Source organism: Aythya marila (assembly GCF_965140915.1).
Source record: "Aythya marila genome assembly, chromosome: 20".
Taxonomy (NCBI): domain Eukaryota; kingdom Metazoa; phylum Chordata; class Aves; order Anseriformes; family Anatidae; genus Aythya; species Aythya marila.
The window spans coordinates 9679918-9691885 of NC_139061.1; the positions used below are offsets into that span (position 1 = coordinate 9679918).

At 42.9% G+C, this 11968-nt stretch overlaps 2 protein-coding genes across 2 annotated transcripts; both read left to right on the plus strand.

Moving 5' to 3' along the window:
- Positions 1–8463: 8463 nt before the first annotated feature.
- On the plus strand, positions 8464–10129 carry LOC309886050 (lysophosphatidic acid receptor 1-B-like). The gene has a single exon (XM_082776587.1). The coding sequence runs from the start codon at positions 8638–8640 to the stop codon at positions 9604–9606; it is 969 nt and encodes a 322-aa protein (XP_082632713.1). The 5' UTR covers positions 8464–8637; the 3' UTR covers positions 9607–10129.
- Positions 10130–10674: 545 nt separating this feature from the next.
- ZNHIT3 (zinc finger HIT-type containing 3) lies at positions 10675–11956 on the plus strand. Its single transcript, XM_082776329.1, has 4 exons — positions 10675–10777; positions 10892–11037; positions 11143–11223; positions 11434–11956. The coding sequence occupies exons 1-4, from the start codon at positions 10698–10700 to the stop codon at positions 11622–11624; spliced, it is 498 nt and encodes a 165-aa protein (XP_082632455.1). The 5' UTR covers positions 10675–10697; the 3' UTR covers positions 11625–11956.
- The last annotated feature ends 12 nt before the right edge of the window (positions 11957–11968 follow it).

An 11968-nucleotide genomic window follows, 5' to 3' on the forward strand; every position in this document is an offset into this window, starting at 1 on the left:
ATAAATAGATAATACTTTGCAACCTATGCACATCTAGAAACCTTTTAGTAAAATGTTACATTTTTATTTACTGGCAGCTTTTTCTCTGACAGTCCACATGACTTTCAGATTATTTGTGAATTTGTATATTCAGGTTAGCATTTTGTTTCAAAAAAAGCCTATGAAACAAACAAACAAATAAAAAATCCTCCCTCCCCCTGCAAAACCCTAGCCAGCAACCCTCAAGCCCAGATTGGTGAGACTGAAAAATGTGATTTCTGCGTGCAGTAACAGGAAAGGTTTATTAGGTGGCATGCCAGCACTTTACTTACACAGGATTTTGCACTTAGTGAATTAACTGAGATTGCACTTTCTCTCTCTCCCTCTCTTTTTTTTTTCTTTTTCTTTCTTTTTTTTTTTTCTTTTTCTTTTTTTCTTTTTTCTTTTTCTTTTTTTTTTCTTTTTTCCTTTTCTCTTTTCCTTTTTTTTTTTTTTTTTTTTTCCTTTTTCCTTTTCCTTTTCCTTTTCCTCTTTTTCTTTTTCTTTTTTTTTTTTTTTTTTCCACTTTAAGCACTTTTTCTTGACTTTCCTGATTCTGGTACTACAGTATAAGGTACAGATACTTTTTTTTTCTGTCCCCTCTTCCTATCTGAACACTTCAATTTCACATGCCTGATTCACTGCAATTCAGGCTTTATGTTCAACAAACAAAGGTGTGCACAGAAAAGTGCTGTGGCTGCTTTTTGTTCTACAGTTTCTGTTATATATACATTTTCTATTTTTCATTCAGGGCTGGATTTCGATACAGCTGAGGAGGAAGTACAGCTTCTCCCCTTCCCCCAGATACTTCTCTGTCCGTGGGCATACAACCCAAATCCTGCACTGGGTGCAAGAGGAGCAGGCTGCTTGACCCAGTGCCCCTCCGTGAAGGGGTATAAATGTTGTGGAGTGGCATTATGTTGGCTGCCCTGAGCAAGCCTGATCCTCCAGCAAAGCCTGGTCTCTGCAGAGTGATGAAGTTAAAAAGGAGCCTAATAAATGCTCGTGCCTTTACCAACAGTTGCAGGCCCCCAGGTGAAGGCTACTACAGTGTCAGTAGTGGGGTCGCAGAGGATCACAACTGTAATAACAATGGGAAATCTGACAGCTGACTTAGGAGCAGGTCTTTATTCATAAAAAGGATGGCTATAAATAACATTCCAACAATGAAGATATGCTGGGTAGTGTTTTTCCATGCTGGATGAGATAGATTAAAACGTGAACACATGATGATTTGCCTAGCACATGGTGCTAAGAAAAATAGTTACTGCATTGACGAGAACAATAAGGGAATTTGTTGCATTTTTGGACTTCCTAGTTCAGCAATCTCTGAGGAGCTATCTAAGCAAGGTGCATGCTGAGCACGTAGAGAGACAGGGGGGCGTGAACACGGCAGTGTCAGGTGCCAGCCTTCAAGGGCATGTACAAGGCGTTTTATTCTTGGGCTTTTCTATTTATTTTTTTTTCCAGGGGTGGTCTTCAGTGAGGGAGTTTAACCAAAGCTCTTGCATGAATTGTTTTCACCCTACCCATGTTTAGCTGCCTGAAAGCTAAGAGCTTTCTAGAGCCCTTCTGTTTAAGGCTGAAATATCTGAGGATTAAACATTTTGATCTTGAAATTCAGGATTCATTCTTTTTTTCCCTTTTATAAACCTTCCAGACTGTCATTATTAAAGTGGTAATAATTTGCACTGCAGTCATGTTTAATTAAATCTTTAGGTTTAATTTGTGCTAGCAAGTGTATTTAGACTCAGTGAAAGATATTCCTTTTCCTTATAAATTTTATAATCTAAATAAACAGGACAGCCATAATTTGATCGCCATTTTTAATCTAAAAAAATCTACCTGACCAGTGCCTGGTTATCAATTCTCACTGGCATCTTTGCACCTATGAATATTTTGACAAGGAGTTGCAGTGTAGGTGGGTTTTCACAAAGGCCTTTGGACATTGGACCTTAATACATGTGCGGATGTGGGTCAGAGAAGCTGAGAGACAGAGTTCTGAAGGAAGCCTATTACAGATCATTAAACCCAGGGTTATTATTTATTTTTTGGACGTAATGATTGCAGTTGTGCTGTAGCTACAGGATAGATAAGAGCAGGAGGGATTGTCAGAAACAGTACAACCTGCATTGACTTTGTAGCCTAGCTGTGGAGCACAGCAGCAAAGATTTTGGAGATGTTCTCAGCCTGGTTTCTGAAACGCGTGAGATCTGACCATAGCCTGCTACTCCAGAAGGGTTTCACAGGACATTCGGAGGGACTGACGTGACATCAATGAGGCTCACATGTGTCTGAGCCAAATGATCCTACCATGTGCCGAAGGGAGGAAGCCCAGAGCGGCACACAGCCTTCCAGCTGAGCGGCTGCAGTCCCTCCGTGCCCCTGCAGCGCAGACAGGAGGGGATGAGAGCAGGTTGGGTCTGACTCCAGGGTCCAAATGCGTTAGAGTCCCAGCCAAAGTCAAGGTGGTGGCACAGCTTTGTGCCGAGGAGCTGGGTTAAACAATTGCTCCTAGAAGGAAGATCTCAGGCTTGCCAAGGTGAGACTGATTTGAGTCCAAATCCTGTTCATAGACGAGCTGACCTGAGAGGAAGTGTCCTTGCAGTGGGAGAGGGAAGTACTAACAAGAGATTTAAAACAAAGATGAATTTCATGATTAGTGTCTGGGTGATTGGGAAACCCACCCAAGTGAGAAAACACACTAAGTACATTGGATCGTGTGTCGTAATTTTCTTCATTAGTTCCGTGACCACTGAACAGGAAATCTGGAATTTCGTGAGCAGTAACTGTTGGTGAACCTGACACCTTAAGGTCTCATCTTTCATGTGAAAACCAGGGGCTGGCCATACTTCTCCCTGAGTCTGTTCTACTGGGAAACCTTGTTCTAATGTGAGGTCGTTTCCAGTGGAGTACTTAGAAGCGTTTTGGAATGACTCTTTATTTGGTCTTTGGCTTAGTTCTGGTGCATTAGCTGTGTACAAACAGTTTCAGTCTGTACTCGAGGATTAGATCCTGTATTATGTGAGGTCATCATTAATAAAACTGAACTCTCCTTTGCTCAGTATTTCTGATGTAGAGCACTATTCTGTATGTGAATGAGTGGTTTTCATTCGGTGAGTGATAAAACACCAGCAGTGTGCAGTGCAACATTTGCTAGAATTATGAAGGTGTATTCTGAAGGCTGTGTGCCTCTGGGCTGAATATTTAGCTCTGAGGTTACATCCTGCCTAGTTATTTTGCCTGGTTTTGAAGCATGTGCATTTCTAACCTTTGCTTTCTTGTAACAGGATTCATTATTGTGCATCTATAGGTTTTTAGTTTAGCAGGAAGATGCCATTTATGTGGACTTCCTCATGTCTAAAGGGATAAGATACATTCTGACTTCTTCACATATAAATTAATGGTAGAGGTCTTCGTTTAACATATGACTTTGGTTTCAGATATTTATCAATGTTTGCCTCCCTTTAGGCAGTGTAACACAAGTTCCTCAAAATTTAAAATAACACTTCTGCCATGTCAGAGAGAGATTCAGGCTGTGCATTCATGGGACGTGAGGGAGAGATGCAGTTGCAGGGGTGTCCTTGCCACTATTTTGTGGCTTGTAGTTAACGTATTGTTACATAGAAGTCTGATGATTGTCTTCACTTTATGCTCCTGGTGGGGCCATGAAAGCATAGCTGGAACATCAGATAACTCAAAATTCCTCAAAGAGAGTGGGTGGAGAAAGACCGGAGAGCTTTCTCTTTTGAAAACATCTCAGAAAAATCTTGGAAGATCATACATACCATTTGTGTCTTCCTCTCCAAAGAGGAAGACTTTAATCCACATAAATTAAAACATAAATTGGATAAATAGGCTCCTTATTTGTATTACTCCCTTTCCTGAAGGTTCCTTATTTGCAGGCCTCATGATGACCACTGACAAATTATGTAGATGGATATTCTCGTCTGAAGGCTTTGCCAAAGGTCATGGCAAACGAGAATTAATTTTCTCAACGCTTGGGCAGTCTGCAGTTCACTTGCCAGTTTTGGGTCAGGTTGTGTTGCCTGCAGCTTGGTGAGTGGTGTAGCTGGGGTGCAGGGCAGGTGAGGAGAAAGTCAAACTGTTGCCCTTCACAACAAGCAAGGTCTGGTGGGTCAGGCATGGAAGCAGGAACTGGATGTGTGGCAGGAAAGCAACTGGAAAATACCTTTCAGTGCCTTGTTTTTCTTATATTTACACGGTGTGTATGCTGCTCTGAAGGTAGCACCACATCAGCTGTAGTGTGATTGTGCTGTGGAGCTCTCATTTTTATTACGTGGATGCAGCTTCTCCTGCAGTGTCACATGCAACTCAGGTTTCTCAGGGTATTAGCAATATAAAGAGCATTGCTGTTGCATGGTGTTAAGGTAAAAGTGTATGTTGTCCAAGGGTTACTGCACTGAGCTACAAGGCCCTTTTCCTTCCTATCCTGTTTTGAAATCAACTTTGGCATGTCGCAGCTGGGGCCTGTTATTCTGAGAGCTGCTGGACACTTGTGATTCCTGTTGAGGCACACACGCTGCAGGTTCCGGGCGTTTCTGAAGCTGCAAGATGTGTTGTGTGAAGGTAGATTTTCCAGAATGGCAACTTGAAATGAATGTTCATTACAAATTCAGTGCCAAGGCTTATCACCTCTCTTTCTCGATCTATTCAGCATGTTCAGTGATTATGGTCTTCTCCACAGGCATAATCGTAGGATAATTATTATGGAAGTTATAGATTCTATGGCAAAAGGAGGTGTCAGTGAGGAAAGTATATTATTACTGTTTTTTGCTTTTTTTTTTTTTTTTTTTAAAGCAAAATAAAATAATGCCATGTCTCAGTCAGGACAAATATCAAAGCAATAGTAATTTGGACATTCAGATAAAGAAACATACAAACAATGATAGTATTAGAGTGTTGTAGAGGGTGAAAACTAGGTAAATATTATTCAAAGACTTGCCAACAAAAAGGTACAGCCAGTGTTTAAAATGTTAGCCTGAGATTCAGCTCCCTCCATACTGGACTTCTGTTTGATCTTAAGCAAATAATTTGATTGCTCTTTTCCCATCTGTAAAATGTAGATAACACTCTTTCCTCACAGATGTGTCATAAGTGTAAGTACAAAAAGATTATCAAGTTCCCAGAACATGTGATGATAAGAATCACCTTGCACAGACATTGTTATACGTGCAGATTTGGTGGCACAGTGACTCCCTACCTCACACAGTGTTTGCTTGGAGTTGAAATTACTTTTCATCTGTTTTTGAGAGCTCAGACTTTCTTACAGAGGGCTGAGATTACAAATCTGTGTTGTTTTTTTTTTTTTGTTGTTTTTTGTAATGAAGCATACTAAAAAAGTTATTTCCATAATAATATTTTCTCCATTAGCCTAGTAACATCACACTATTTTTATGCAATTAAATTAGGGAATTAAGATTACAAATCTTTTTTGTTAAGAGCTATCTATATTATTCAATATTATTTTTAATTGCATTCTGACTGCACACTATCTTTCATGCTTGAACACCAGCTTTTCAAATTAGAGAAATTTCAAGTAGCATTTTCAGGAATATCCAGGGCACCTTGGAGCTCCAGTTCATGGATATACTTTTCAAAATTACTAGGATATTTTTGAAGATGTCACGCTTTCGCATAGCCTACAGTTCATCACAACCCGTGGACCCCCTATCAGCTCACAGAGCCATCAAATATGTAATTGAAGGAGATCAGGACTGCGTGTGTCTTGGTCTGGTGCCCTCTGCTATTTCTGACAGATGATCATCTGTGCTGTACGTTCCTTGCTGCCTCACTTGCTATTATTAAAAGGAGTTGCTGACTTGTGGTGCCGGCACTTAGACAGTGGCAGAAATAGTAGAGTCCTTGCTCAGCAGCAATCTCACACCAAAGGTGTGGCTGACAAATTTGTATGAGGTGAATTACACAGCATGCTTTTTCTGTGACACTAGAGAAGAATAGTTTATAGGATATTAATAAATCAGCAGACTTGTTTAATCAGTTCCCAGCCCTTATTTCTATATAATCATTCTTTGGACTTCCTTGTGACCATCTGAAATACTGATTATTTACCTGTGTAAAGCATTTCTAATATATAGTAATTGCATACTAATTGCACACCAACCATGATATATGCTCATAAACTTCAATTTTAATAAAAAAATGAATAAATCCATTTAAACACAACATTTCTGCACAAATTTCTTATGTTGAAAATTCTGACAGAGCTATTGTATTGGTCACAGATTTAGTCTGAGAGCTCAAATTGCTGCTGTACTGCTCAGATGTTACCACTGAATGTGAAAATCCCATAAGCATAGCTGAACTCCTGTTTTAGTATCACTGTATAAAATTATAACTGATACAAATTAATCCTTTGTTAAAACAACAGTAAGGGGTGACGGAGGAGCAACAATGACACCACAAAAAAACAACCAAACAAAACAACAACAACAACAAAACACAAATCAAACTACCACTACCAACAAAAAAACATTTAAATGGAGCCATATGCATTAATTGACCAACTTTGTAGGTGACACGGCTTCATATGGATATTTTACTAAGGAAAACTTGCAAAAACTCGCTGCTCAGTTGCAGTTGGATGCCAGGTAGCAGCTAGAGCATGTTGGAGAGGTCTCTGTGTGTGGGAGTTTCAAATCATGCATGGAGTGGCACAGAACATTAGGGGGAAAAAAAAAAAAAAAAAAAAAAAAAAAAAAAAAAAAAAAAAGCAGGTTCTGAGCAGAAAAAATATCCGTGCTGTTCATATTGATACACTGGTGTACTTACTGCTCACCCGAACTGCTCCAGTATTTAAGACTGCCATATTCCCCACTGTATACTGCAGATAATTGTTTGGTACAGTAGTGCCCTCTGCTGACTGGCAGCATTAAATGTATGTCCAAAGGATATTTTTTCTCGTCGCGTTTATTTTAAACTTCGTTTTCAAAAATCATTTATATTTAAAAAGACAGAGAAGTAGATGATACAGTAATATTATGTTGTTTTGTTAATGTACAATATAGACTAACTTTAAAAAAGCAAATGGAAAATGTCTTATAACAAAGGTATGAGTATAGATGTTTGTCATTGTCATGCTATGTTCTCACCCAAGAATTAAGGGGAAAAAATGACATTTTCAGAACTGATTAAGCATCTTAAGTCCCCACTCCAATTACTCTAACAAAGAGTTAAGCCCTCCTCCTGCACTTGCTTGTTTGAAAATTAAGTTAATTCAATGTCTCATAGGTTTTTCTTTGTTTGTTTTTGTCATAGAGCATCAGTACCTCTGATTTACACAACAAAAGGAAAATATGTACAATTTTAGGTATAGTCTGTCAACTTCTGGGTACTCCAGTACTCAGTACTGAGATATTTCTGTATGCCAAAGCACAGGAACACCAGTGGCAACGGAGCTTCTTACCTTTTCAGAGCCCCTTTGTAGCATTGCAGTTCATCATGTCGTTCTGCTTACCAGCTTGGGGTTTGTTTGTAGATATGATCTAACCATCCTTAGAAAATCAGGCACCGCTGGTCACATCAATTAGTAATTGTAAACAAGAGACAGCAAACATATAGGTTCTGTTATCTTTCAGTTAAGATTTAAAACCAACCATACTTCATGTGATTATTAAGCACATAAAAGTGTACTGTCTTAAGTCTGTATTAAGACGGATCTTTCATTGTTTTGCAAAGCAACGTTTCTAAGAATAAAATTGCAGGTTTTGTGACTAGGGTAGTGACTGAAATAAGAAACCTCTATCTTAATGTCAACATTTTTGTCTGTTGCTCGTGTCCAGTCTGGGCAAGGGCAATTAGAGGGATTAAAACTGGAGATCTATAAACTTCCAGAGACACCATCTATTTTAGTGCAAATAAAGCTTAGGTGATAAGGAGACATCTTTTCTTCTTATTTTTATATTGAATGAAAAGAACTGAAAACCATTACATTTCTTACCCAGAAAACCTCAAACAGATTCTTGACCTTGAGCACTTTATGAGTTGTGTGAAGTCACTAGAGCTGATCTCCATTTAGGCAGCTGCCTAAATCCCTCATAGGGGTCCAAGTTAGTGACAAAAAAATGATACTCTTTTTTGTGTGCCGTCAGTCACATACCCTCCACCTAAAAGAAAAATACTTCTATTTTCTGACTCTAATCTTTATCTCTCTATCTAATCTATTAGTGAATTAGAGATGAATCCACATTCACTCAATTTTAGAATATCTTCAGACTTCTAAACCACTCGTGTGATCATTTGTCTTCACATGAACTGGCCAAATTTTGCTCTTGATAAAGGTTGCTTTAAGCAGATCAGCTTTATAATAGTAAATATGCTTTACACTTCTGCCTATCCTAGCAACTTAAGGGTAGTTGGCTCTGTTCTGAGTTGGTAACCCAAATATTTAAAAACACGAGTGGTTAAAGATTAATCCACTGTCATGACAATGATGTGGCAACAGAGGCTGTGCTTCAATATTCATTTTTCGACTGGAGAACAAGGTGGCAGTAACACTCATGTAGTTGTACAGTCTCTTGCCACATACGGGATGTGTACAGCAGACTTTGTTACTGCTTGAAAGCGGGATTTCCCACCATGACTGGATACTCAAACTGTTCTGCTAACCATACCAAAATTTGGAATCATTATTTAGTACTTGCCCTGGGCATCCCCCAGCTGACCATTAACATTGCTTCTGTGATCTTCAACTGCATAGTCATCATCACCAGAATGGCGACAAAGGACCTGCACAAGCCTATCTCTATCCTCTTCTGCAATTTGGCTTTTTCTGATCTCTTCACGAGTTTTTCTGGCTTTTGGATTTCAGTGCTGTTCATCACCAACCCTGACAGTACAATCTTTGGATCCAAGGGTATACTTGCACCTTATTCCTTATATACTACGTCGATTTTATCTACCATCTATAACTTGGTAAGCATTGGGATCGAACGCTATCTGGCTGTGTCTGAAAGTATCAGGACAAGGTTCAGGGTTACTAGAAAACATTCCATAGCTGTAGTTTTAATTAGCTGGATCCTTGCTTTCTCTTTGGGCTGCTTGCCCTTGATGGGGTGGAACTGCTTGCATATGGGAAGAAATCTCTCAGTCCTCTACAGCCCGTTTTGCGTTGACTACCTCATCTTCATCACCATTCCCAACGTTGTGGCGGCTTTTATTGTTCCTCTGTTCACTTACCTCAGAATCATTATCATCCTGAGGAAAAGAAAGCTCAGAATGAAAGCATGTGGGCAAGCTACTGGCACCTACAAATCTGCCGAAATCCAGGTGGCCAGAACTAGCATTTTTATATGGGTCCTAGCGTTGGTCTCCTATGCTCCTTTCTTTGCGGGAGTCATATTCGATGCGACAAACCACCAGTGCCCCCTCGATCTCTACCCCAGCGTCTACATCTTCCGAAACTGCACGGCCATGATGATCACCATGAACTGTTTGGGGAACCCGCTGATATACACCCTGAAAGCCAAAGAGCTGGGGGCTAAGCTCAAGTCTCTGAGATGCCTTTCTGCCAACCGTGTGCAAGCCTGTGCCGTGGCCAACATCTGACGGGGACCGGGAGCAGCCTTCAGCACCGCCCGGGGGACAGCGCCGGCGGCCCGGGAGGCTCTGGGAAGGACCAGGGGGGACCAAAGGGGGACCAGGGGGAGCGGAGTCCGCCAGCTGCCCTTGGGAGCAGCCCTTTTGTGGTGTTTTTGTGGGTTTGGGGGAATTAAATGGCTGGAAAGGCTTCAGGACTGCCGGGGGATGTGTTATTTTCCTTCTTGTTTACACTCAGGGCTGTAGCTTCGACTGCTGGATCTGTGACTGGGGGCATTCTGCGCTGTTTTGCTGCTGTAATTTTATCTGCGGAATTTATCTGGTAGAATTTTATTCTATCTCTATTTGTAGCTGCGTTATGTGATTCTGTGAGACGTTTGTGCCTACGCTTTTCATATTTCTGCTTATAATTAGCCATGAATCCGTGGTGTTGAAACGTGAGCTGCTCCAGCAGGAAACCTCCCTGGAGTTTTTCAGTCCCAGAATTGTAGCGAAGTCCCTTGTACACAGCAAAGCAAAATAAAAATGTCAAGGCTGGGCATTTTGTGAAAGGCAGAGGTCTCACCCTCCCTCCTTCTCCAGAAAGGAAATTAGATTTTGGTAATGAACGTGTCAGACCCCAGTGGAGATGAATGCTTGTGGTTGGTGACGGGGACATTGGCCACAGGGGTCTCAGCGCTTTGTTGTCTTCTCTCTGCCCCTGCAGTCACAGATGGGGAAGTTCTGGTTGAGGAGATCCAGGTGACATTAGTCTATGTTTAATTTATTCTCAGCTGTTACTCATTGGTGCCACAGGGCCGCGATGATGGCGGAGCTCACCCAGGCACCATCCACCCCCCTCAGTCACGCTTTGTAGGCGTTTATTTCCCGTTTATTTCTTCCTTTGTCCTTACTCCAGCATCCCAATCTCCCCGAGCCCAGACGAAGCAACCCCAACACTCCTCTCCCTAGCGGCTGCGAGCAAAAAAACCCTCGGTTTTATGTAAAAAAAAAAAATAAAAAAAAACACGCTGTAGGCCGAACCCCGGCGCTCGGCGCTGTGCTGGCCGCGCCTGACGCGGGGCGGGGCGGTGCTGGGCCTGGAGCGGGCCGGGAGCGCCATGAGGGCGGCTCGGAGCTGTGGGGTGTGCGGGGCGGCGGGGACGGCCCCGTACCGGTGTCCGCGCTGCGCCGAGGCTTAGTGAGAGGAGAAACGGGTTGGGGGGAGCGGGTTTGGGGCGAGGTGGGCCCGCGGCGGCCGCCCCCATTGCGTGAGGGGCGCCGCCGGGCCCTGACGGGAGCCGTGTGCCCGCAGCTGCTCCGTGCCGTGCTGCAGGGAGCACCGAGCCCGGTGCCGCCGTGACGGGGATGGGAGCGGGGCCGCGGGGATCTCGGAGCCGGGCAGAGCGGCGGAGGGGCTGGCAGAGCCCCGAGGGGCCGGCCGGGCCGGGCAGCGGGCAGGTAAGGGGCTGGGGGGGTTTATGGAGGTGGGTGAGGGGGTACGAGGGGCTGGGGGGGTACGGGGGGGCTGGGTACCCCCGGCCCGGTTCTCTTTGCCGTCCCTAGGCAGCCCCTGGTCGGTGGCGGACATCCTGACGGAGGACGACGAACAGGACCGAGTCCCGCTGCAGAAGCTCAAGCTGCTGGGTGAGCCTGAGGGGTTGGAGGGGGTTTGGGGGGGCTGTAAGGCCGGCTGGGCTGTGTTACTGAGGTACTGTGGTTCTGTAGCTCAGCTTAAAGCTTCCCGTGTTGCGTACCCGGCCTTTTGCCTTGAGAATTTACCCTCAAACTAACAAAGTTCTAAGCAACATTTGTAACTGCTCACAATTAGCGTTGTTCATCTGTTTTTCTCTGAAGGAGAATCAGAAGAACTGAAAGGCTTGCTCCTGAACCCACACCTCCGGCAGCTGCTGCTGACAGTTGATGAAGCAGAAGAGAAGAGCTCCCTCATGAAGAAGTACATGCAGGAGCCATTATTCGTTGAGTTTGCAGACTGCTGCCTGAGAATTGTTGAACCCCCGGAGAAAGAGAACATTCTTCCTGAGTGAGCTACCTTGGGGATGTTTTGCTTTCCTTGAGTTTTTCCTCCGACAGGAGGGATCTTGCAGCACCCCTCTGCGACTCTGGTGCACCATTCCGGGTATTTCCTCTGGGTTTGGTCATGCTTCCCTCATGGATGTCAGGACTCAAATTTTTAATTTAGAGTTGATAAACAGCAATACAGTATTGGACAGATGTTTAGATACTAGGAAGTAAATTTGATACTATGTGGACTTGCAATCTTTTGATAGAGAAATCCTGTCAACCATGGGAAATGCTGCTTCCCAGTAACAATTATATTAAATATGTCGACATTTATCTTAATCCACAAACTGTTCTGAAATGTTTTTGT